The sequence below is a fragment of the Indicator indicator genome, chromosome 14 (assembly GCF_027791375.1).
Source record: "Indicator indicator isolate 239-I01 chromosome 14, UM_Iind_1.1, whole genome shotgun sequence".
NCBI lineage: Eukaryota > Metazoa > Chordata > Aves > Piciformes > Indicatoridae > Indicator > Indicator indicator.
In genome coordinates, this window is record NC_072023.1 from 14,126,632 (window position 1) to 14,154,088 (window position 27,457).

Sequence of the window (27,457 nt, forward strand, 5' to 3'; positions counted from 1 at the left end):
GAAAGCAGAGTGACTGTAGAAAATGCTAGGACATTGAAAGCGTCCTAGCTGCATGCACGTATACTGCTGTATCAACTGAGAGCTGAACCACACCAGCTGGGCTGGCTAGACCCTTGGCTGAGTATCCCCACTGATGTCTTTGCCAAGTACCTGGTCCTCAGCATTTGATTGGGTCAGCTGCCCACTGCTTGGCTGAAAAGAAGGAATGTGACTTCTGAATTAAATTGGCTATTAATGATCAACTCACATGGGTTTTGCTCCATTTACTGCCTTGTCTTCGTGGCATCTTTCTGAAGAAAATATGTTTTGGCTGTTGTTTCAAGCTGTGGTTGATCATACGACAACAATCAAGTCCCTTATGAAATTGCAGCCCTTCATTTAGCACACAATGCAAACCAGCTCAAAGACAGATCGTATTGCAGGCTTGCAATTTTCTGCATGCTTTACTACAACAATCTTCTTTTTATCTGGTTTGCTCCAGGGCTTTACAGCACTGGGTTATGGACGTTTGCATACGTCATCACTTAACAAAAGTGTTAGTTTTGAGCTGTGTAAAGAAAAGAGTGCACCAGCTTCCACACTGGCAATTTATTTCTCTCTATTGAATTGTTTGTCACTGGAGAATTAAGATGACTCTCTCTGTGCTGTGTTTTCAAGATGAGTGGTTAAAGCAAATTGTGTAAAAGTGCTGATACCTAATGAACAGGAAGAAGAGAGGAATCAAAACAGTTCAGATGAATTTGAAATATTGATGTATTGTGATCTTTCCTAAGTATCCATGAATTACTAATCTTTGAATAGAATTAATCATAACAGGCTCTTTTTTTAACCACAGTGAATATAAAATCCCAGCACAGCACACCAGTGGATCTGGAGGTCACAGTGCTCTCTTCCATGGTGTGTGACCAAATGAGCCCTATTTTCAAACCCCTGATACCAAGCTCCACCCAAGAAACCCACCTGGGAGTGTTCTCAGCAGTGGACACAGTAAGTCTGCAGTAGTCAGGCGTGAGAGCCACCTTTCTCTACAGGGAAGGAGAGAAAATGCAGCCCCAGGCAAAGCAGTTGTTCCACTATTTCCCTTGTGGTCTCAAGAAGCTGTAGTGGTGTTGGGCACTGTCACCAATGGAGCCACAAGCATTTTTTTTCGCTTTTGACAACAGCTTGGGGTTGAAGCTGCAGGTAGAGCTCAGAAGGGATGTGCACAGTAATGTGTCCACGACCCACATGTAGCCTCCAGTTCTTCAGGCATGGGCACAGACAAAAACCACGTAGCCGTGAATGCATATGGTGTCAGACTTGCACACCATATGAATACCAACTTTGCTCCCTTCCAGCCTATTTTGTTTATTCCTATTCAGGAGTAAAGCTGCCTTGATGAATGAAAGGCCAGAGGAGTTTGATGCATTACCAAATGCAGAGAAAACAATTTGCTTTATGAAACAGTGGGAGGTTTTTCTGCACAAACACATGTTTTATCTTTATTGTACCCTTCCATGTAATTGCAATGTAACTGAGAAGGCAATTGCCTGAAACAGGATATCCTTTCCTTTTAGAGCTTCTTGGTGTTTTGCTTCTTTGTCTGAGGCTTACATTTTAAGCAAGAAAAACGAGTTATCCTGTGAATGCTGCAGGTGACAAGGCAGTCTGTTTTTTACTGTACTAAACAGCCATTCCAACATTTGGCTTAATTCTGTATTCAGCTCTCCCTTTCTGTGTGCAACTGAATAACACAGCAGAGCCTGTGGGCTCCCTTGAGCACTGGAGATATGGGAATGGCACTTCCCCACTCCACGAGAGGACCAAGCCCACTTCCAATCAGGGAGCATTCAGACATAACATTGCTGAGAGGGGAGGTTGTTCTTACACACTTTGAGGAGAGCCCTGGCTTTCATCTGAGTTGTTTTGAAGAATTCTTTAAAAGCCCAGAAATGTTGCAGGTTGCCTTGTTTATAAAAGGTTTTCCAGCAAAAGCTGAGGGGGATTTTGGAGCAGAGCAGTGACTGCCTGTTACCTTGCACAACTACTGAGCTGAATGGGACCATGTTTTCTAGCTAATGCTGCAAATGTGGTCATGAGATGTAGTCAGATCCAGCAGAAACCACTGTTACAGACTAGTAAACCTTGGTACAACATTCTGGTGTCTTCTTCAGGAGGAGGTATGACTTGTAATCACCAGAGTGGGAACTTCCAAAGCCAGAACCAAAATGTGCCCATCCAGGGCAGATTTGGGATTGGTGACTAGGGAGGGATGGGTGCCTCTGCACCCAAAGCATCCAAACCCCTTTCTGCCATTGATAGAAAGGAATTGGTTTCTAAGATCTGGTGACATGAATTATAGAATTTTGCAGGAAACTGCTGTAAAAAAAAACTCATCTAGGAAAGGAACTGAGTCATCAAACTGGTTTCAGTCACTCTCATTCTGTCCTAGACTTTTTAATCCAACTCATAAGAGCCATTGCTGTGTGTGGCCAACTTCAGTGATGTGGAGGATGAGTAAAGACTGGTATCAAATTCTTGTCAAGTCTCTCTCTGGATTGGTGATATGAAGTGTTTTTCAGACTGAGCTTTCATAAACTTCAGGAGCCAATAGCTTTTTGGAGCCTGGCCTCCAGCTCTTGCAGCAAACAATACTTCCTCACTGTTTACCACCCAGATGATGGCTCTCCATCATGTTCTTGGCCAGCATAGAGACCTTTCTTCCTATCCTCTCTGTTTTGTTTCTCCTGAAGCTTTCACATATGTAGACATGTCTATTCATGCTTCACTCTGATCAGTCTTAGAATTTCTGTGAGAACTAAAATATTGTGATGTGATTAAAGATGTAATAGACATAGTATCCCTTTGTTCAATCCCAAACACCTGGCCCTGAAAGCACATGTCTGTGGCTGAAAAATTCAGTGGTCTTTTGGTCATTTTTTACATTCTGTGCTAGGAAGCTAGAACACCAAAACATCTCCACCCTTCTGTGCACACACACTGTCTGCTTTTTTTGTGAAGGAAACGTAATGGTGTGGATCTGACAGCCGGAATCATGCATCATGTTCAGCAGATGACAATAACAGCTGTAGCTGAATATTGGATAATATTAAGACCATGTAAAATAAGGCAGTGAAACAGCATATGTTGGATGGTAGCAAACATCGTCCTGATTCTTGAAAGCATGAGATTTGGTGTGGGAGTTAAATGCTTTGGTAAAACTATTACAGCGTGGCTGCTAGCTCAGTGTATGTACTACAAAACAGAAGGATTTGAGGAACTCATACAAGAGAGAGACAAAATAAAAAAACCAACATCCCAGCATCTTCACTGGCCTTCCTCAATGCCAACACATTTGAGTAGTAAAGGTTGACATATACACTCCTAGTCAAGAACACATACCTACTGTAGCAGCACAGTTTGGTCAGCAAAACCTGCAGCACTGAGGTTTGCTGCACAGTGAGCTAAGGATTACTGTGGCAGTTTAAGCCACAAGTTCTCCCTACAGTTTGGTATGTGGTCAGAACATTTAGATGAAAAGGTCTGTTTTTTTTCTCGTGGTGCTGGGATCTGAGTTGGCTTCATCTGGCCTAAGAGGGGCTGGTGGCTGCAGTGCCACTGCTTGTGGCTTTTCAGGGGATGGGAAAGGAACTAGGCACTGATGCTGCCAGACCTGCCTCTGCAACCTTTCAGCTAAAATCTCATGATGTTTTCCTGCATCTTACTGGTGTCATCCTCAAAAGAAGGGATGGGCAAGCACCATCACCTGTACTGGGCAGCCTTTGTGGAGGACCGATAGGTGCTGCAGAACCAGCACAGGTGAGTATTGGGACATCCCACCTGCAACACCTACTTCTTGGAGGCGGAGGCAGTGGGTGGAGAGGGACCTACCTGTGCCCAGCAAGCAGGAAACCTGACTTCCAGGAGTTATATCCCAAACCCACAGCACCACCAACATTGTAAAAAGAAAATAAGAGAAGGGAAAGAAACAGAAGAGAGGAAGAGCCTGCTTCTCTGTGCCTGAGACATTGCAGAGGTAAGAATGGATCAGTCAAAAAAAAAAAAGAAATTAATCAAGCCTTGACTTAATAGTGGGAGTATCTGATCACTTGTATCTCATGCAGGAGTTCTGACTTTATTGACAAAATTCCCAGCTGGTTTCATGTGCAGCATTGTGTATGTGTGCCCTCTGGGGCTGTGCAGCTCTCTGATGTGGGGTCACAGGGTCCTTCCACTGGATCCCAACAGGAGTTTCACTAAACTCTTATTTGCTTCCTTCAGATGGAGGAGCTTTCTTTTCTCTGCTAGCAGCAGCTTTGTCACTGCTGCTCTTTTGGCTCGTGTAATTGGTGTTTTGTATTTTCAGTGGGCTTTACCAATAGCAGGAGACTTGCAGCTCCTCAGAGAGGTGCGATGGACACTAGCGACTCCATCAAGGCAAACAGAGCTGCAAGCGTTTGGGATGAGCAAACTGTGAGTTCAGTAGGAACAGTTACTGAGGTGTTGCATCTAAATCTCTGTCTTTTGGACATAAATGCTGGAGCAGAGCATACAGTGCCAGAGAGCTGGCTGAACAGTGACTTCTTGTATGCTTTGGGAGGAATTAATTTTTCTTCTGCTGCCCCAGAGCCCCCTGCAGGTACTGCACAGATTTCTGGTGTTGCAATGCTAGAGAAGGTCTCCTGCCTGCTCACCTGCTGCTATTTGAGAGCAGCATGGGTCTCCCATAGGTGTCATCTGCCATCCTGACACCTCTGAGTGTGTCCTGCATACTATGGGGTGTTAGAGGTGGCACTGCACCCTTCTGCTTGAGCACCTAAGGCTCGCTTGGGGATTCTGCATAGCAACAACAGGAACTGGGTTTTTTTTTTCCTTTTTCTGGAAGAGCTGCAGTGCTTCCAAGAATGGTGGCCCAGAGTGAGTGGGCACCAACGAAAAACTCTAGCAGCTTTCAGCAAAAATTGAGTATCCCAGAATCAGGATGTGTGGGCAAGGGCCCAGAGCTTGATCCTTATCCTGGGAATGCTCCAGCCTGGCTTTTCAGTGCCTGGGCTGTGTCTACCACAGGCTTTGGAGGAGAGTGACTGTTTAGCCAAACACAGGCATGATATAGCAGTTTAGGGTGTAATGTGTTGGCAGATCTCTAATCATATGGGATCAGAAAAAGAGAAAAACAGTCTCCGGATTTTGTTGTTGCAAAGCCCTTTGTGTTTCAGGCACACAGTAAAGCATTACCTCTTTTCATGGGCTCTTCCAAGTACTTTATGTGGTTGCTCTTGAGATGATGTCACTTGGAAATGGACCCTAGCTTTTGGCCAGCATAGTCATCTGGTGGCACTGTGTGCTGCTGGCAGCTATTGCTGCCTCTGAAGACACTGCTGAGAGACAGTTGTAAGTAATATGCTGTGTGCTCTCTTGGGTGCTAGACTGTAAGATCTGTAACAGCAAGGTCAGTGTGTGTGACCCAACCAATCTGCCATTAGCCCTTAACAACCTCCTTAAAACTGTACCTCACTTTAATGCTTTTAAGGTATCAAGCCTGGGAGCACTGTAACTGTGTTCATGCTGCCCTCTATCTTAGCTGGGATTTTGTATCTTTCATTAGATGCTCTCAGTCATTCATTTCCTCAAGGTCACACCCTATTCCAGCTTCCCCTGCTGAGTAGCTGTGACTGCTGCCTGGACCAAGTCCAGCAGCCCTGAAGGGAGGTCATCAAAGGAGAGGATGTCATCTAATTGAAGATAAATTGACTCCCCACCCACGTCTCAGCATGCACTTGGCAAGAAAGCTTGTGGGTTAAAGCAAGCAGTGTGCTTAATCCCTGCCATGAGATTAAGATGAGCTTTCCTTACCAGGAAAAGCAGCTCTGATTAGGCCAAAGGATCTAGTGCAAGAAACCAGAAGCATGGGGGAAGAAAGCCAGCTCTTCCCTGCTGCCATTCAAAGTGCACCACTGTGTTTCTTTCTGACCTGAGAGAATAGGGATTAGCATGGTGGGGGATGAGAGAGAGGGACAGGTTTGCAGCAGGAAGTGCTATGCTGGCTAGGTGAGGAGGATTCAGTGCTTGCCTCTAACTAGCCATGCCAGGGCAGCTGGGGTTAGGGAATCCCAGCTCCCAGGGAGCAGCAATATCTGCCTCCAACAGGGCAGCCTGCTGATGGCCATGTCATGTCTTGGCTCTCAAAGATGCAGCACATTTTGGCTGCCTCTGCATTTCACTCACCTCCAGGCTGGAGATGTTGTCACACTCTCTTGTGCTAGTAGATCTCCAGTCTTCCCTAAAGACAGCCAGTGCAACATGTTGCCTGATCTCTGTCGATTTAACTAACTTTGTGAACTTTCTGTGTTGTTTTTGGTTGGGGTTTCTTTTTTTTTTAGGTACTATAGTAAGAAATATGTCGTGGATACTATGTTTGATACAGCTATGGCTTAGCCATAATTCACAATTTATTAATAGTATGATGTAAATCAAAAGGTTGAATTTTAGCAGCACTCAGTGATGGACCAATTTAAAGATTAACAAGTAATTCAGTAGAAAATGTTGTGGTGAAGCAGCAACTGAAGTCCAGATTCAAGAATAGCAAGGGTCACCTTACTGCAGGATATCCTAACCTGAAGTATGTTTATGTGTATAAACACAAACCATACAACTGCACACAGGTGGACAGTAATATTTGTATCCAGCAAACTATATAAACACTCACACTTGTGAAGGCAAATATGTGTAGTCAAACACTAAGACAGAGAAGTGGATAGAAGAGGCTAGCCTATAATTAAAATTTCCCTCTGCAAGTTTGGTCTAAACACTCACAATGCATTGACATTCCTCAGCAAAGAATAATTGAGCCTCAAGGAGGTTGACTTGCCCTGACCTTCTGTTGACTTTGCTGGCAGATGGTCCTAAGAGGCATCCCAGCTCAGGGGAGATGGTGGTCACAGCCTGCTGTGATCCAGGAGAGCTCAAAGGGTGGTGTTTAGGATCATGATTTATGGGTCATATCAGCCCAACTTAAGTGATTTACTACTCTGGTCCTTTGCACCAGTTGCACATGGCCAGAACTTGCTAGATATGGCTCCTTTTTCTGATATGACTCCCTTTGGGCCACAACCCAAGTATAGGTTTACCAAGCAGTCAGGAGGTCAACTGATTATCTTTAATGTTCCCAGGAACCCTGTGTGTTAAGAGGGCACCTTAATGCTCTGGTCCACTGCTTATGATCTGTGCTAGACTGACAGGAGGTAATAGATTGTCATTCTTGTCCCCAAAGAGTAGGGGAAGAAAAGCCAGGTGCCCCAGTGTTCTGGTGCACTGCCTTTTACAATGCACACCTGACTTGGCAATGGATTGTTGTGTGGCACAGGGAGGGGGAGTTGCACCAGGTATCAAATGGTCCAAGAGTTGGGGAGGGGGTGGGGGGGAAATTGTGCCACCACATATTTCCCAGCAGCTGTCTTAAAAAAAAAAAAAAATTCCATGTTTGAACATACTTGTTTGCCCTCCAGTGTGGGATCCCAGCAGGAGCTGAAATGGCCACTGCACCTAAAGAGTCAGAAAACGCAATTGGCTTGGAAGAAATCCACATGGAGAGACAAGAACCGACAAAAGGTAGGTTTGCATTGGCAGGATGAGAAATATGGGTCCTCATTTAGCCAGGATAGAGGGAGGGTCCCCAGTCCTGGCACTTCAGCTGCCTAAAACCTCTGTATGTGGAGCCACAAGCATCAACTTCTCACTGCTCCTCCCCCATCACAGCTACCAAGCAGCTACTTAGAGCACTGGAAAAAGCTGGCTGGCTTGGCTTTTCTCAGGCCTTCACTTTGTGTAAATATTTTATTATACCTGTAATTCAATGATTCTTTCAATGTGTATAATTCATTTTTTTAAAAGAAAAATATTCTATTTCAAAAACGTTTTAAAGAAAATTTAGAAAAGCATTAAAAAAATCTGCAGCTGAAAAAAAATAACCCAACAATATACACACACAAAAAAATTCTCCTGAAACTCTGCAGTATGGTTCTGTTCCATTTCAGAAGTAATGTTAATGGGTTTGAAATGTACTGCCAGAAAAATGTATGCAGCTATGACTTTACTTTAATAATGGTTTTAAAGTATACACATAGTGAAAGCTTTCTACCAGATCTGTTTATAAAGCCATCCCAGCCCTGATCTTCAGATGCTTTCTCCTGAAACTGGGGGGAAAAGTCAGAAATACAGGCTTTGGAGATGGATCTGAGCCCAGAGTCCCTGGCTGGGCTTGCCTTGCAGGCCTTAGACCTGGGGCAAACCCCAGCTCACACTGCCTGTGGTGGGAGTGGGTTCATAGCCCAAGCATGCAGTGGGGCTGAGCCTCACAGCAATTTAGGCAGAGGAAGATGGCTGAACATTGCCCAGATGCAGTTTCAACCATGAGTTTCCAAATAAGCTGGGATAACTCAGTGCATGGCTGACCTTTCCCCACGCCCAGCCTGCCACCTTCCTTGCTGGCTGCTGTTTCAGCAACCCTCTGACCACCAGTGTGCCCAGTGGCTGTCCAGTGAACACATAACTGCTAGACATTTCCAGCCTTTTTCCTGGTGTGGTCCTGCAGTAGCACAAAAACCCACTGATATTTCATAAAGAGAAGGTACAATTTGACCTGTGATGTGGCTTTTTTCCTCTCTGTCTTTCTTTCCCTTTGGTGTTCAGGGCAGAAGACGTTTACAGTGGAAGAAGCTGTGGAAACCATTGGGTTTGGGAAATTTCACATCATGCTTTTCCTGATCATGGGCAGCACTGGGGTAGGTCTCTGCTGCCATCTACGCTGGCCTCATTTTCATAGATTCATAAAATGGTTTAGGTTGGAAGGGAACTTGAATATTATCTAGTTCCCAACTAGATAGGTGTCCATTGGCAGGGACACCTTCCACAAGAACAGGTTGCTCAAGACCTCATCCAGCCTGACCTTGAACATTTCCAGGGAGGGGGCACACATGACCTGCCTGAGCAACCTGTTCCAGTGTCTCATCACCCTCATGTAAAGAATTTCTTCCTAACATCCAGCCTAAATCTAAACTCCTCAAGCTTGTATCCATTCCCTCTCATCCTATCAGTACAAGCCCTTGTAAAAAGTCCCTTCCCACCTTTCTTGTAGGCCCCTCTCAGGTGCTTGAAGGCTACTATAAGATCTCCTTGAAGCCTTCTTTATTCCAGGCTGAACAGCCCCAATTCTCACGTCCTGCCACATAAGGGAGGTTCTCCAACCCTCTGATCATCTTTGTGGCCCTCCTCTGGACCTGCTCCAGCAGCTCAATGTCCCTCTTATGCTGGGGGCACCAGAACTGGATGTAGTACTCCGGGTGGGGTCTCATGAGAGCAGGGTAGAAGGGGAGAATCACCTCCCTTGTCCTGCTGGTCACACTTCTTTGGAGATGGCTAGGATATAGTTTACCTTCTGGGCTGCAAGCACCCATTGCTGGCTCATGTTGAGTTTATCATCAATCGTTTTCCTTATTACTGTACAGTAACAGCCACAAGAACCATGGCCACATGTTGCAGCCTAATTTTTACACATCCTTTCTCAAGCACAATTTCTGCTGTTGTAATCTTTGGCTAAAATCAATATTGGTGACAACTGATATTGGACAGTCAAAGCTGAGCAGGTTGGCTCAGAGCATCCTGGCCTGGCCTCTGCCCTGTGGCAGCATAATAGAGCACGTCTCGAATAGTGCCTGATGTGTAGGGTCAGCCTCCTGACTGCATTTTGCAGTGCATTCCCAGGCATCCAAACCTTGTGCAGTCTGGTACTGAAGGACTACTCTCCTCTCACTCTTGGCTACCTGAAAAATTTCCTAACTGGCAGGATCTTGTGTTAGTGGTTTGGGAATTTGAGACCAGGCTGGGGTAAAGACAGAATGAGGACATATATTCGTGAGGATGACTGCAGCTGAAGTGTAAAAGCCTCTAGCTATGTGTAAATGATAGGCTTCTTTCTTAACTGAAACCAGTTGCTGGGGCAAACAGCCAATGAAGCAATGAAGTCTTTAATAAAAAACAGTTTTAAGAGGTCATCTTTGTGTTAGATGCTCAAATTCACAGCTGGGTACCTAACCAAGCAGCTTAGTTTTCAGAGATAGCTGGAAGAACTTCTGCTAGCACAGCTAGTCTCCTCTGCAAAGAATGAGACTTTTCAGCTTTCCTATGCAGAAATACACTTAGATATCTGCTTTCTATGTGCATCTTTCTCCCCTCCTATCTCTATTTCCAAGACCTCACATCTTCCAGATCAGGTGTACAGGGCTCAGATCATTATGGAGGCACCATGGCTTCACAGGGATGTTTTCACATGATGAGGCTGCCATGGTTGCAGGCTTGGTAGAGCTGAGGAGCTTTCCTCTGTGGGATCCTTGTGGCTTCTCTTCTTGATAATGTGCACACTCATCCCCAAAGGTGGCTGAAGCTATGGAGATCATGCTGATAGCTGTTGTGTCCCCTCTCATCCGATGTGAATGGCAGCTTCAAGACTGGCAAGTGGCTTTAGTGACAACGGTGAGTGGCTTGTGTTTCCCTCATGCAGGTCATCCACCATTGTGGACATTGTCAGGCACACATTTCCCAGTGGATCAAATAAATTCCTAAGGCCTCCTGTCAGGGACAAGAAAGTAACACTGCTGTAGGAAACCAGTGATGTGAGTGTAGGAAACCAGTGATGTGAGTGTGGAAAACCAGTGATGTGAGTACACATCAGTGTCCAGAGCTGTAATGCTGAAAAAAGTCCCCACTTTCATATTCATGTTTTCAAAGTCCTTTCCATCCAACCACCAGCTCTGAGGGTTGAAGCAGTGAGAGCCTACACAAAGCTAATCCCTGAAAGCCACCTAGCTCATGGTTCTGGGCACTGCAAGTTCATCCTGATGCTTGAAAAACGTTCAATTCACCCACAGTTCAAACTGCTGAGCTGCCTGGTGAGTGGACCTTCCACAGCTGTGTTTCAATTCCCCTTAGATGGTGTTTTTTGGCTACATGGTCTTCAGCATAGTGCTGGGGCTCCTGGCTGACAGGTATGGCCGCTGGAAGGTGAGTGAGCACCCACGGTCTGCACATCCTTTTCATGAAGCCCACAGGAGCCACACAGCTGTCTGCACCTGTGGTCTGATGACCCTAATGTTTCCCCTTTTGCAGATTCTGCTGCTCTCCTTCCTCTGGGCATCTTATTTCTCCCTGCTGACCTCGTTTGCCCCCTCCTATGTCTGGTTCGTGCTCCTGCGGGCCATGGTAGGAGGTGGTGTGTCAGGCCACACGCAAGGGTAAGGCCATGCCTCATGTCACATTGCATGGGTGGTGGCAAGCCAGCCTTCAGGGGAAGGTTAGCAGACACGGACCCAAGGGCTAAGCTCATTTTGGCTGACCTGGCAGAGTGTCCAGCTGCCCTTGTGCTGAGCCCAAGAACCAATGACTGTGCTGCAACCTGGAGGAGAAAGCAGAGAAGAGGCCTCCCTGGGGGCAAATTCCTACATCACCTTAAAATAAAAAGCTGGTCTGTAATGTCTCTGAATCCCAGTTGATCAACCTAAAGTGCAGTTCCCAAGGACTCCTGAGCCCTGGAATAGAGGGGGCAGCTGGTTTATGTTAAGTCAGTGACAGAGGGATTATTAAGCACATATATCATAAAAACAATTAGACAGGTAACAGATGAGCAAAGTCTGCTTCCTCATAAAAAAGTCACAACAATTCTGCTTAAGTAGCAAATTCTTCTTGAACTGATGTAAAACATTCCCACTTAAATGAAACTTTTTACCCTGTTAGGGTGGAAAACGGGATGTGAAGGGGGAGAGGAGAAATCCACCATATTAACAAACATTTCACAAGGAGCCTGGTGAAATAAATTATTTGTTTTGACTCTCACTGGGAAACGAAGGCAACATTTTAGTATCTTCCATGGTTTCTCAAAGCTTAATTACTGCCCACACAGGAAATCCCCAAACTGGTCACGTTGACCCAAGAACCCTTTGCCAAAGTGAAGGATAGGAGGGAGATAGGTGGGAGGAGAAGGCACCCTGCACCTGGGTTGCACATCCACTGATCTCCTGGCATTGCCTCCCTCACAGAAGAGGGCCCATGTGGCCATGGAGGCTGCTAATGAGCTTAATGAGGACAAAGAGAAATTGCACAATTTATAAGATAGCCTAGATCAAGAAGCAACATGGGTTTCTTCCCATCTGTCTCTTTCCAGCCAAGGAAGCACAATTCACACATGTGAGCTTGAGAGATGCCAGTGCCAGGCCCTCCCCAAAGGGCTTTCCAGCCATTTGATGTAAAACGGAAGACAGTTTTCTGTATGGGAAAAAAAAAAATCCCTATTTTATATTCATTTCTGCAAACATATTCTGTCACTGTACTGACACCTCAATTATCCCACAGGACCTTTCCATAATGTTTCTGATGCACAGACTGCAACATTCACCTGCCTGTATCCCACAGCCATGGCCTGGAGGGGATTCATGCTGTACATCTTCCTTATAATTTGGAGCTTCCCTGAGTGGAAGGCATATTGAGCAGGGATCCCCCATCTCTGGATGCTCACTGGTGGAAGAGGAATGGTACTTTGTCTATGGGCAGCAACATCCATCACTGGCTGAACTGCTCCTTGACTAGTATAGAAATTCTCTTTGTAGTTGTATTTCTGCACTTTTTCCCTTTTTTTGCTAGGCTTATCATAAAGACGGAATTTTTACCCACCAAATACAGAGGATACATGTTGCCTTTATCTCAGGTAAGAGTGAGCATGTTACTCTTTCTTCCAGTACCAAAACCTGGAAGATTTGTCTCCTTGCTGCTTGGAAGCTGGGTCTCCAACAGACCAGCCTTCCTCCTGCTCTCCAAAGTGTGGTGTCCTTGTTAGTAAAGATGTGCACAGGCAGCTGCCTGCAGAGAAGAGGCAATATCTTCTCAAATAGTTCTATGCTTCAAACATTGCATGGGGACTTAGAGTGAAGGCTGATACTCAGCCTCTTGGTTGTCCTATAGATAACTGTGCTGCCTGCTGTAAGGGGGCCAGTGCCAATGGGCTTTCCATCAAGCACTGGGGCTAGTGGCACCACCAGCCCCCTCTTGGTCTGAGCTTATCCCTCTTCTCTTTGGACTTGTTTAAAGACAATTTATTAATAGGGTGCTTCTCAATTGAGGTCCTAATCTGCACCTCTCCATGTCCTTATTTAGGGAAGACATGAAGCTTTGTGCAGGGTAGGATTGGCATAGATAGTCTCAAATTCTTCATGAGACATGTCAGGAGGATTGTACTTGCTTGCTGGGCAAAGACCAGAGCAAGCGTGACTTGGGTTGCTGCTCACTCCAGATTTCTGCAAGGGGCACTTGCTGCGTGTGCAAATGATCTGCAGAGGCCTCATCAAACACAAAAATTCATCTGACTGTTCAACCAAGAGTTCAAGTACACAGTCTTGGGGGCAGGGATAATTTGCTTTTCATTACTGCATGTTTGATCCCAGGGCTTTGTTACCAAAGTGTCATCAGAAACACAAAGATTTATACAAAACCCTAATTTTGTATTTCTCCCCAGAAATTAGTTGTTTCTGTCCACGCATTACTCATGAACTTGGTGTGACTTCTGTGTATTTGTGCTTTGTGCTGGCTGAGTTGCCTTGGGTGGTCGCCTGGAAAGGGACACGTCTCCCAGTGGCAACAAGTGAACTTGGTGGAGAAACGTACTTGCGGATCTGAGGGTCAGAGTCTCCTTTGGTACAGCCTGGCACTGAGTCTACTAGAGAGTCACTAACTTCCAGCAATGGAAGTTGGGCCCATTTTTGCCTTCAGTACTTGTAAATCTGCTGCTTCCCCATAGAGATTTAGACAAGAGGAAAATTCATGAGCATGAGCAATAGCAGAGATGTTACTGGAAGGACAAAAAAAATGACTTTATATACAAGGGTAGTCACAGCAAGTTATCTGTTTTTAATCTGGAGCTAATAAATACTATCTTCAGCCATCCCTCCCCAAATCCTTGTCTTTCATTCCCTTTTTCCTTCAACCCAAGCTCAGCTTCTTAGGCAGCCATGGAATGGCTCAGTTTGAAAAACAGCACTCCCCAGCACATATTCCCACCTTACCATGGAACAAGATCAGAAGCTAGAAAATGATCAAATGATTGCCATGTGCTCATGTTTTAACCCCTTCCTTTCCCTGGCAAAGGTGTTCTGGTTAGTAGGATCCTTGTTAATTATTGGCCTGGGATCAGTGGTGAATCCAACCATTGGCTGGCGATGGCTGATCAGAATCGCCTCCATTCCTGGCATCCTTCTCATCCTGGTGTTCAAGGTAGGAAATGCTCCCTGCTGCACTGCCGTGGACCTGGTGTCTCCCCAGGCACCAAGAGGCATTGCTCTCCAGCTCCTGAAAGCATGGGGCTGTCTTTGCTTCTTCCTTTCACCATTGCAGTCCTCTCACCTGGGGGACTTGGGAAGATACTGATGGCCTGGGACAGGAGTTGTGGGGTGGTAGTGGGGGTGCTGCAAACCAGACGCTGGGCAGATTTCACCCGGTGAGAGATAGCTTGGCTTGACTTTTCAAATGTTTCTGGCTTTACTGCTCTGCTGTAGCTTTACAGCACCCCAGACTCCAGTGTCCAGGCTGCCAGTGGTACCCAGGGACCATGCTGATGGGCCCAGCATTGAAAACAAGACCCTGTAGACACAATATGCAAAAAATCACAAGTAATAACTTCAGTCTAGTGCTGGCCACAGCACATCCTCTTCAGTCTTTAGATTTCCTGAGGAAAGAAGCCTCAGTAAAGCGTTCACAGAGCAAATGGGTATCAAGGCCAACTGCAGCTTCCCCAGATTTACTCATGCCTCAGAAATACCAGCCTCAGACATGAGGACCATCTTATTTTGGGGAAGCCATGTGCTTGTGGGCACTGCAGTGCTAAGCTGTGCCGATGTGAAAGCCCTTCCTGCAGCTAAACGGGTCTTTTGGGATGCTACTTGGGCAGGCAATATTGGATATTAGGAAAAGTTGGTCAGGCACTGGAATAGGTTGCCCAGGGAGGTGGTGGAGTCACTGTCCCTGGAGGTGTTAAAAAAGTATATAGAGATGGCACTTCAGGATATGGTTTAATGGCCACAGTGGTGTTAGGTTGATGGTTGGAATCAATAATCCTAGAGCTCTTTTCCAACAATTCTGTGATAAATGCAAGGTTGCTGTAAACATCCACCCATATCACTTTGACGTGTGGGTTCCCTGATTATTTTTGCCTCAAAAAATAGGTAGCAAAGGTTTCTAGTCCCAAGAAAAAAAATTCAGTGAGCATACATCCCTTTAAAAGGTAAGTCTGTAATTCATATTTCAGTGATACAGATATAATAGTTTAGAATTTAATAGAGCCATCATTTAATAAAAAGGTATTTTATTTTGGAAGGAGCACTCTCCAGGTGTGAGTGAACGTTGCAAATGCTAATGATACATGAGTGTGTTCCTAAATTTCATTCATGTCTTCCTTTTTTTTCAGTGGCCATGTTGAGTCTGCCAAGATTTTTGCTTAAGTGATACATGCTTCATCTCATTTTAGAATTTCAATCAATTAGGGGTTGTTTTTTGTTAAACCTGTGTCTTTGGCTTCCACCTCTCCCTAGTGCTTGCCTCAGATACCTTGGTAACAGACCCGTGGGAGCTGGATCAAGAAATGAGTTTGTTCAACAGAGTGATCCCCCCCAACAGGCTGTATGGGAGCTGAGGTGCCCCAGGGCATGACTAGGGAGGAAAACAGCAAAAGAACACTCAGGTGGTGCCCTTTACTAACCTGACCCAGCTCTTGGGCTTGGTGGGAAGCTGTGAGTATGGTTAAGTGGACAGAGGGGTGCAGATATGCTTTCTGATGCCAGTCTGCTTTCAGTTCATCCCAGAGTCTGCACGGTACAACGTCTCCAAGGGAAACATGTCAGCTGCCCTGGCCACCCTGCAGAGGATAGCCAAGATGAACGGGGCAGTGATGCCCGAGGGGACGCTGAGGGAGACTGCCAAGGTAAGTGCACAGAACTGCTTGGCTCCTCTGTCCTGAACAGGGCTGCCAGCATCTGGCATTCAGGGAGGGAGTGGAACTGCCAAGCATGTCTTGCTCTGCCTCTCTTCCTCTCCTTGCCTGATTTCTTTCCAAATAGCTATTGAATGTGATGAGGAAGGTGTCATTTTTCTTTTGGAGGGACAGTAATCTTGGTCCTCAAAATGGAATTGAGTTTTCTGGGGTTTTTTTTGTATTCTTTTGTTCATTCAGCAAAATATTGTGCTGAGGAAAGATTTGTTTCCTCTAACACAAGAATGGCTCCCAACAAATCATGTCTTGCCTTATTGCCCATCCATTCCTCAGGGGTCTCATTCTGCCACGAGACCTGGAATCTGCCCCTCAGGGTCCCTCTCAGGGTTTTTGATCAGTCATGCTGCAAGCGTCCTTGCCGTGACATCAACCCAGCATTCCCAGGAGTTTCTCCCAGCCCCTGGCTGGACTTGTCAGGTGTGTACCAGAACCCCAGGTCCCTGAGTGTGGAACCATGAACCAGCAGAAGAGGGTCAAAGCAGAAGAGGCCATTTCACTGATGGCCTCATTTATACCCATAAGCAGCTGAGCAGCTCAGGAGTTGATCACAATGGGGCTAAAATGCACAAAAGTGTGTGTGGTGTTGCAGGTGGGGTAGGAGGAGAGCTAGGGGCAGGGGCTCCCAAAGGCTGCCCTCCCTTACCTTCAGTCTGGGCCCTGCTGACTTCAGGGTGGGGGACTTAGTGAGATGGCACCTTTGACCCACAAGAGAGGAAGATTGGACAAAACTATTTTCCAGGGCCTCAAAATTATTATCCAGCTCTTCTAAGTCCCTTTCCTGGACCTCCTTGCTGTTTATTCAATCCCACAGGCGCCCAGTGTTGTCCTTAGCAATTAATGCAAGATGATGCTATAGTATTTGAATTAATTTGGATTAAAACTTCCCTGTAGTTTAATTGAATTTATGTAATGCACCCACATTGACTGTGGGAAGGGTTTTGTTAGTTGTGCACCCTCTCAGGCTTAACCAGTGATGTGGGAAATAAAAATAAAGGCTACCCAAACCATTCCTGTGAACTTGTCTCCCCGTGGTGGTGGGATGCCGGGGCAACTGGTGGCTCCTAGGGAGCAGTGGGGTGGGCAGGCCCCTCCCAGTGCCTGCTTGTCTCTCTGTTCACTGGCATTTCAGGCCTCCCAGCAAGATGTGTGTGGCCACAAACTTGCTCCACTGACAGAGCAGTGGTTGCTGGGCCACTCTCCCCAGTCTGGGGCAACAGCAGCTAGCAGCCCTGGCAGTGCTGGCTCCCCAGCAGCAACCTGGTTCCCCTCTAGCATCATGAGCAGAGCAATCCCACACTGTCCCAGGATCTGGGAGTGCTCAGGGTGCTCTTCTGCTCTCTACCCTTTAGAGCACACCCTTCTGTGGACATCCTTTGGAAAGAGAGGCTTTCCTCTCTGGAGGGCTGATGGGGTGCTGTGTTGTACCATCTGTCAATTTGTCTGAGCCATCAGAAGCCTGGAGTGAGGGCAGGGGAAGTCTGCTCTTGCAGAGTATTGGCCCCTGTATTAAATATGCCTTTAAAAAAACTATTTCTATCCATGATTTGCAGGAAAGGAGAGGAAGATTCAAGGACCTCATCCACCCCAAATACCTCAGAACCACTTTGCAGATATGGATCATATGGTACAAAAAGGCTTTTGTTTGGTGTTGTTTTTTTTTTTTTCCTCTTTTGCTTATCAGTTCATTCGCTCAGTTGAACATGTGCAAAAGTCTTCCATTGACTCTGCCATTACAAGGCAGGACTTCTGCCTCAGGAGGTGGCTTCAGATCCTTGGTGGCCAGAACGGGGGGGAGTATGTAGATATAGGTCACCATTGGCTTGTCCTGATCTCAGACCATGCCTCAGGCACCTTTTACCAATCAGTGTTAACATAGGCAGAAAAAGGCTGGGCATCCAGGATGGTGCAGGGCACTGTCAGTCATTCCTCAGGACAAGGCTGGACTTGATGATCTTAGAGATCTTTTCCAACTGAAATAATTCTATGATTCTATGATAAGATGGCTCAAGGGAGGTGGTCTGAGGGCCAGACAAGAGCTGTGGGAGAGAGCATGCCTGCTTGTGGCATGCACCAAAGATGTGCCTGTGGCTCCATTTCTCTTCCTGGCATAAGCTTATTCTTCTCAAGAGGAGGAGAAATGCACCACTTTTGCAGGCCAGGCAATCTGTCAATGGGACAGGGCTCCAACAGAAACTCATTAACCACTACCAGTGGCTGGGGAAAATTAAGACTGAAGAGAGATGGTTTCATAAGCAATGTTCCCAGTAGCTGCATGCAAGGGTAATACATGTTTCATTGACTTTTCTGTCTGGAATGGAAATGTATAAATAATAGGTCTGTGGGAACTCATTGACCCAAAATGTTGTTAAGTCAGGCTGTGAATTTTTTATGGTTTTTTCCCCTCAACTTGAATAAGTCTTATGAAATATCTCTTTTTGTTTTTTAATCTTCCTTGCTCTTGTAGTCATCTCAGGAGTTGCTGGCACATTCCAGGTTTGCATTTCTAACCCTCAGTGCCCTGAGCATACCCCACCTCCACAGGCAGCTTGTTTCCTAGCCCAGATTCTGTTGTTCATTTCTGAAACTGCCGGGGGGAATAAAAAAGTGAAAATTATTTCTCAGCCTGCTTATGATTAGATGTCACATTGAATTATCTGATAATGACACAGCCAGGCTGCCATCACCAGTGCTGTGTTCTTGACAGCCAGCCAGGGTGTGATGTGAGGCTCTCCAGACAGTTAATGAAAACTCTTTTTGAAAATCCCTGGGCAGAAAGGATAAGGACTGAAAAAGGCCAGGAGAGGTGCTTCATGTGAGCTGCAAGCACCAGGGCCTCATGTTGAGATTCTCTGGTTCTTGAGGGAAGGGCTGGTTTGTCTCCACTTACTTACAGCCTTGTGTGAGGAAAGGGACCTAAGTGGCATGCTCTCCCCAGTGTGACCACAGCAGTTCACCTGCTGCACAGGAAGAAACAGAAGAAACAAAACTAAGGAGCAAGGAAAAGACAAGATATGAGTTGGGGCAGGGTCCCCCGAGAAAGAGAGGTGCATGGACAAAAGACAAGATATGAGCTGGGACATGGTCCCCTGAGGAAGAGATGTGCATGAACATCGGCAGTAGTGGTGTGCTCTGGGTGGGATGGCCATGGTGGGGCAGCCCAAGTTACTGCTAGGCTCAGGCTAAGTGGGAGCCTGCTCTGTTTCACTTTCCTCACCTTCCCCGTCGCTGCTGCTCACTGCAGTGTTTCTGCCCCCAGGCTCGGCATAGCCTTCGCGTACTACGGCGTTATATTGGCCAGCGCCGAGCTACTGGAGCGAGACCTCGTCTGCGGCTCTGCAGCACCTCTGGTGCAGAACCCTGGCGGTGACTCCGAGGAGAGCCACAGCCCCTGCTACTGCCGCTTGTTTGGGCCCCTCGCCTACCAGACCATGATCATCAGCACAGTCGGAGAGATCGCACGTGAGCCCTTCTCCCCCCTGCCCTGGCACTCCCTTTCACAGCCAGCCAATGCTCACTGCCAGGTTTGTAGCTTTGCATGCATTTAGTGATGTGCCAGAGGCTGAAACATCCCTGAGCATTGCTGGCAACTGCTAGACACAGGCTTTTCAAATGACAGTTTGGGGATACAGGCCATGAGCTGGTGGCAAGGGACAAGAGAGGGTATTGCTCCCCAAGTGAGTAATTCAGCTTCCGATGACAGCAGGGGTCCTTCCAGCAGCAGAGCCAAAGACTTTCTTTGCAGTTAGCCTTGGATAAACTCCAGGGAAAATTGCTCCTAACTTACCAGAACCAAGCCTAGCTTCCCAAATTCCCAAACATGTTGTTTTTGGAAAGTCACAAAAAAACAAGGATTGCAAATTAGTCAGATTGCTGTAATTGAATGCACCACACAAGCTGCCCCACTTGCCAAGAGATGGTGGCCTCAGGAGTAGATCATGTGCAGAGCACTACAGTAAAGAACAGCTAACAGGGCAAGGAATGCATAGCAAACAAAAATGCCTCCTGGTGCAGACTGCCCAGGAGTGCTGGGGGATGGCAGGATGTCCCAAAGGCATCCATACAGCACCTTTGAAAGAACTTAGCACTGTGTGTGGGTCTAGCATTGCAACACACCTCAGAAATGAACATTTTCCCTGGTTCACATCTCAACACCTGAGATACAGAGCAACTGCATGCTGAATCTTGCAGGTGCAGCCAAGTTGGAACCAGGACTCATGGAGGTACTCAACAGAAGCCGTGCTGGGCCCTGGTGTTTAGCTGGGCTATGGCCGGAGGAAGCAAAACCACTCAGGCCTGCAATGGTCACCCAGCAGGTGCCTTCCTTGCACGGCTCATGACAGGCAATGGTGTCCTGCCAGTGTAGTTTCAGGGAAAGACAGGATTCATCCTCTGAGAGGAAATTACAGGGGTTTGGCTACAGGACAAGAATTAAAGAGTTTGTGCATTTTATAGAGCATTTGGTAGGCACTGGGGGTGCAGAGAGGTATTTTTGAGGCACAATATGTAAGGTATCAAGACAGACAAGCATTGCAGTTAAGTCATCTAACATTTTTATGATTTTCCTGTTTATCTCCAGTAAATCCTTTGAACATTCTTGGCATCAATGTTCTCGGCAGACGACTGAGCTTATGTATCACCATGGGATGTACAGCTCTATTCTTTCTTCTCCTTAATATCTGCACCTCAAGGTAGTCTGGATCAGCATGTGGGCCTTGCTGGAGGGAGGGGTCTGAAATGCTGGAGGAAGAGAGCAGTACCTATGGTACTCTCAGGTCACCAGTTGGTCAGGGCAGTAATCTTTGTACATCTGAAAAAAGCTTTCCTCTGACTGGCTCCCTCCCTGAGAAAGCTGGTGCAGGAGATGCTGTGAAGCAACAGTGTGCAGGAGGGGTTCACTTGTATTATTGAGCCTGTATGGCTTCCCCTAAGCACATTGCAATCTGCACTCTACAAACCTAGAAAATTAAGGATTATGTGAACAACATTCACCAGAAAAAAAGTAATATTTTTCCTGCCCTTCCCCCCCTCCCCCTTTTTTTTTTCTTGCAATGCTGCATATGTCTCCTCTAACTTCAAAGTCACCAAAAAACCCCAAGGATTGCAAATAGTCAGGTTGCTGTAATTGAATGCACCACACGTGCTGCCCCATTCGCCAAGAGATGGTGGCCTCAGGAGCAGGTCATGTGCAGAGCACTACAGTAAAGAACAGCTAACAGGGCAAGGATTTTGCTACGTGTATCTCTACTTCAAGAGGAGCTGGAGGCATCAAGGGAAAAGGTGTTGTGAGTGATGTAATTATCAAGCTGACTTGTGAGGATGTGGAAAACAGACCACTCCCAAACTGCCAGACCTCAATGGTTACTAAAAATCAGAATGGCTTCGAGCTGAAGCCTCCTCTAAACTGACTGATAGCTGCTCATTGCTGGTGTACACCCCCATCATTTACCCTATGGGCCACTGGTTCCAGAGGCTGCTGAAACATTTGAGAGCTGGAGTGGGAAGCTGAAAATAGTTGTGAAGCTAAGGAAGCCTTTGTCAGTACTGGCCTCTGTGCTGCTATTACTATTTGACTTTTTCATGGAACAGCCTGGCCATCATATTTGCATGCAACAGGTTTATAAACTAATGGAAAGTGAGGGCTAAGCTGGAAGTCAGACTTGACTGTAATGCTGAAGGCAGCAGCTGAGCCATGCTGTCCTGTTCAGATCATTCCCTCCAGCCTCTAGCACTGGCCTAGAAGAAACAACATGCAGCAGTCCATTGCTGAACATGCCTTAGCAGTGAACTCAAGAAAGATTCCATGTCAGCTGTCACCTTTTCCTTGTACTTTCCCTTGTATTAAGCTAGTAAAAGCATTTAGTACAGCATATTCATTGGGCTGTCCCTGCTGGTCACCCTTCAGTGGTACAAACTTTGTTCTGCATGGCTTTCTCTCCAGCTCAGGCGTGACTGGGTTTCTCTTCATGCTGCGTGCCTTGGTTTCAGCAAACTTCAACACCATTTACATTTACACAGCAGAGGTAGGTCCTCCTGAAAGAACATTAAGCTGCTCTGAGACATGAAAGCTCACTTGTTTATACCCAGCAATGCTGCCATTGTTAATGACTAGTTAGTGCCATCTTTCTTGAACTGTCTCTGGTTTCCTTGCCACACTGATTTCACACGAGAAAGCCGTGAAGAAATCAGGTAACTAGTTGGAGATAACAAGAACAGATGTCCTACTGAGCATCCTGTTGGTCATCTACTGAAAAAAAAATATTATAATGAGAATATATACCACCATCTTCCAAATCCCATGTTCTTTTCCCTCCTTAACCTCTGCAAAGTTAGAAAACAGGCAATCACTGAAAGGGACCTTTTTCTGCACTTAAGCGACAGAGGTAGGTGAGATTATATATAAGAATTTTTTTTTCACTTAATGAAAAGTATTTGTCCATCATACATTGTTAGTATCTTTTGATTGTTAGCAGCTATTTTTTTGTTGTCGTTGTTCCTTTTCAAACACTTGTGTGGAGTTAAATGTATTGCCTTGCAGCTTGAGTAAAGAGGTAGTAAAAAGCAATCAGAAGTTGTTGGCCTGTGTTGGCCCAGTACTTCTTTTCATAGTGCACTATTATTTAAGCATGTGCCAGGCATGAAAAAATACCATGGTTCAATGGTCCTGAATTGGATGCTGTTGATGTAAAGATCATTGCTGCAATGGCCACACCAGTACTACTCACAATTTCATCAATGATCAAAACCAAACTTGGAAATCCCCTCTGGCCCCATGCCTTGACTTCTCTGGAATTACCTTATCCTCCACTGACTTGACCCACTACAGTATTTAAACAAAGGCTTCCATGAGTATACTTGCTAAAATATATTAATAGAACTTTTTAAAGTTAAGCAAGATACAGGCTTAAGTGTTTTATTGGCACAGCTGTTTGGGAAATGTGGGAAAAAATGCACAAAGCACATTCTTCTAAGCCAGGAGGTTTCTTCTGGGGATATTTTTCTTTCTCCTCCTTCTAAACAAAAGATTAGAAGTGCTGTGAGGCAAATAAGGAGGCAGTTTTGAGATCTGCAGACAATATCCTTTCTTCCTGCTTTCCGGATACAGGGCCTAGCAATATAAATTGAATTCGTCCTTTAGCACCCAGCCTCTCCTCTGTGACTTTGATGTGAGCTGCCACAGCACAGCTGGGGGAAAGGTGTTGGTATGGGTGATAAGCAAACAGCAGGGGAATTGCATCTCCCTTTGACTGACTTGCTCTAAAACTTTACTTGGGGCATAAACCAGCAGATTTGTAATAGTGTAAATGAGACCCTTTCTTCCCTTTCATCTTACCCCACCAGCTGCCCTTGATAATGCACTGGGTCTCACCAAATTAAAACTACAAAAAAACCCCACAAAACAAACAAAACCCACAACAAACAAGCAAAAAAAAAAAAAAAAAAAGGCAACAACCCAAAGCAAAACCCCCCCACATGCCATTGTTGCACTAATCTGATTTCTTTCTGACCTGTTTTAGGTTTATCCCACCACAATGCGAGCCCTGGGGATGGGAACAAGTGGGGCATTGTGCCGTGTTGGGGCTATGGTGGCCCCATTTATATCACAAGTAAGAGCACTCTATGTAGTGTTTGCAACACAGTGTGTCAATCATGTGCTATCAAATATACAGAGATGTTCTTGAAGTTCACCAAAAAAAAAAAAAAAAAAAAAAGTATTCACTTCCTCCATCAACTTATTAGTTCTTTATCTTACGTTCAGGTTCAGGTAGAACCTCCTATGCTCCAGCTTGCACCCATTGCCTATTGTCCTGTCATTGGGCACCACTGAGAGGAGCCTGGCTCCATCCTCCTGACACTTGCCCTTCACATATTTATAAACATTAATGAGGTCACCCCTTAGCCTCCTCTTTATCAAAAGTTTATAGAGTACTTATATGGTCTTTGCCAGGTGCAAGACCTGTGAACACCTCTTCCCAGAGCTCATCTTGCTTACATTTATTACTTTCTGAATTCTTATTCACAAGATACTGTTTTTCTGCTGCAGAGTCTCTCTGGTGTGTGTGTCCTTTCTTTGATTATTAATTAACTGCCAACCCCACCCTACCAGTGATCTGATGTCTGAACTGTTCATCTACCTCCAGGTTCTCATGAGTGCTTCATTCGTTGGGGCCCTGTGTCTTTTCTCATCTGTGTGCATTGTGTGTGCAATCTCTGCATTCACACTGCCCATCGAGACCAAGGGCAGAGCACTGCAGGTTTGTATTACCACTTCAGAAGCTCTTGGTTATCTAAATGCTATTCAGAGACTAAGTAGGTTGTGATTCAGTCAGAATCCAAACCAAGGTCTCCTGATGCCTCATAATCCAAAATAAAGCCTGATAGGAAAGCACAGGAACGTGCTGTTGCAGCAGCTTAAAGCACACTCATCCAAACTACCTAGAGCTCATTTCTCAAAAGAGGAAACAGGCCTACCCTAAATCCCAGCTACTTCATGCCAGTGTGTTAGCTTCAGCCAGTGCAAGTCCCTCTCTGAGAGTATCTCTAGTCCTGACTTGAAGTTGCTGCTTCACAGGCACATATTTTGGTTTGCTTGTGCTGAAAGGAGATAGGCTAGCACCTTAAACTACTAAAGCCATTTCTTCATCAGATTCAGGTAAAAGTCCCAACTGCATTAGTCCATTAGCTAAGTCCTTGTGGGCAGCACTTCCTATACAGCAACCAGTCAAAACAAAAAAGATTAAGGGGGCAAGTTAAAATTCAGACAACCTCCCATGCACAAGTTGCACTAGTTTAATCAGAGAAGGTGTTGTTGAGCAGTTGTGTGATTCTAGTTGATTCAGCTGTATCAGCATGGAAATCTATACATCATGCATGCAGTGTGCCTGTATCACACCATCTGTAACTCTACAATCTCACCCAAATAAACCAGAGGACCATAGGCTAAATAATACACATTCTTTAGCAGCCTAGAGCAAGACCCTTGTTTGATCAAACTGTTTTATGTGTGATTCAGAAGCAGACTGAAAAAAAACCCCAAACCACCACATACACACGCACGCACACACACACACAATCTACACACACTCTGAACTTCATAAGGTGACATCTAATGCTTCCCCAAGGTACCTGGGGCAGTTAAGCTCAGGGCTTTCAGAAAAGCAACATACTAATAATTTCCTGCTTCTTTGAATAGTAGACTTTCAAAAATGCTTGTCTTTTATATTTTTCTGCCATTTAAAATATATGCCTGTGAGGGAGGGGGAAGGTTTACAGAATACTTTTACAGTATTCCGTAAAAGACTGTGAGAAAAAAAAATATAAATCAAAGTTTAAGCGAGGAACAAAGTAACTTATTCTTCCCTTGTGAGTGAAATTCAACCCCACACACAGAGGCTAGAAAGCCATTTAAGACCTTCAAAAGATTGGATTTACAGTAATTACTAAGCAAAACACTTCATTAAAACTACTTGAGACCTAAAAGGAAAGCTTTGATTCAGCTACACTTTCATTAACTTTGGCTAACAGTAGTTGAGATAAATGAGAGTGCAATGATTCATTAATGGGATCCCCCTTTTTCCTGGGTACTTTATAGCATTATTATCCTTTCTTGATACAAATAAAGAGTTCTAAGCTCCAGCTGCTGGCCCTGACATGCACAAGTAATAAGCAGAGAAAAATAAAAATCTACAGAACCAGTTGTGTACTCTGAGGTGCCACCATTAGACCTTAAATTCACCTTTCTAACTCTTTACCTTGTGGTTGGTTGTCGGTGTAGTCACTCAGGGATTTCTGAACCATGACTGTTGAACACATTGTCTGAGGGCCTCACACAGGACAGTCACCCAGTCCATACAAGAATTTAAAAAAAACATGATGTAAAAGCCCTTTTAACATGGCTCAGGCAGGGGCTGTGTTTTCTAAAAATAGGTATACACAAATCAACTGCAAAAATATGTAAGTAACTTTTTTTGAAAACTAGACAATTCCATCTATAAAGCACATCTTGTTTCAGTTTATTGTGACAGCATCAGGCTGCTCTCAAAGTAGTTATGGGGATTGCCTATCAAGGGGCAAAGCCTTTTGAACATATCCAAACATATTATTTTCCCCTGTATCCATTTCTGTTGGGTTTCATGTGCTTATTATTAATTTTATGTGTTGTTTTCTTCTCCCTTTTTAGCAAGTAAAATGAAAGCAAGTGTTTGATGTTGGATGGGGTAGGAAAGAGAAATAAACCTTTGGCATCTTGTCATTTCCTGTGAGCTACATTTGATGTTGATTGCTTCTTCATACCATTTCCATTACGAAAAAATTGCAACTGAACAGTGCAAGAGCTGTGATTTGTACAGAAAAATGGCACATTTCTCAAGGACCTTTCCTTTCCTATGATTCAATAAAAAGATGCTTTCCACCTGTCCTGTGAAGCAAGATGGGGACTTTTTAATACTAGTACTATTAGTAGAGTAGCAGTGCTATTCCACACCCCCCAAAAATAGTAATAAAAAAAGAACAGGCAAAGGTGGGGAGAATACACAGAACGTTAGGGGCCAGAAACAACCATCTATCTTGTTGTCACTGCTTCTGGAAAAAGACAGAACAGAAAAGGTAATCTGTTCTTGTCTTCTGTTGAATTTAACACAGATAGATGCAGGGTTGAAGAACAATCTTTCTTTTTTCTCTCCACCTCTTCACACTTGTGTACTTCCAAGTGAACAATGATGCTGGTTGCATTCTGACAACAACCTATTAAGACATTTGGAAAACCAACAAGAGCTTGTGGAGAGAAAGAATGTTTGTTTCCCCTCTCTAAATGTACACAAACTCTGATAGTTGCAAGCAAACATTTTTCACCTCAAGATTTTGCCATCAACTCCATTAAGCAGAGGTACATCAAACTTGAGACACCTGTTAAACAAAATGATACAGGAATACCATTGTTCCTTGCTGGTGGTGAGAAAAACGGTGCAAAACAAAGTATTCTGTCCTTTAATTCCTTCATTAAAAACTCTAGAAGTCATTTCTTTTTTTAAACAGTTGTTTTAATACACTCTCCCTTACGTTTTTTAAAGTACCAGTAACTACTTTGGGGGCAACTATGCTTTCACTGTACCTGTCAATACTGCAGGACAGTAACATTACCATCTGTTCTCATGGCTTGTATTAAATACAGTACAAAGAAATCAAATTATGTCCAGCCACATGCCTTTGGTACAATTAGAAGTCTGGTGAGATCACATTTTCTTCAAACTCAGAAAGCCACATGTTGAACCCATGTAATATTTTAAAGTTCAGTTCTATACAAATTTTTCTTCTTCAAAGTAAAGTTAAACAGCTGTCACCCCACGCAAACGGCAATTTCTATGCTGCTCCAGAAGCACGATGAAAGGTTGGAACTTCAAA

The 27,457-nt window shown here is 45.1% G+C and overlaps 1 protein-coding gene across 1 annotated transcript; it reads left to right on the plus strand.

Annotated features, from left to right (window-relative positions):
* Nucleotides 1–7,508: 7,508 nt before the first annotated feature.
* SVOPL (SVOP like) lies at nt 7,509–26,263 on the plus strand. The gene is made up of 15 exons (XM_054387080.1): nt 7,509–7,587; nt 8,668–8,759; nt 10,408–10,506; nt 10,963–11,034; nt 11,140–11,264; nt 12,667–12,730; nt 14,164–14,289; nt 15,863–15,991; nt 17,611–17,684; nt 19,317–19,519; nt 20,637–20,748; nt 21,999–22,080; nt 23,575–23,664; nt 24,199–24,367; nt 26,238–26,263. The coding sequence occupies exons 1-15, from the start codon at nt 7,509–7,511 to the stop codon at nt 26,261–26,263; spliced, it is 1,542 nt and encodes a 513-aa protein (XP_054243055.1).
* Nucleotides 26,264–27,457: the final 1,194 nt, after the last annotated feature.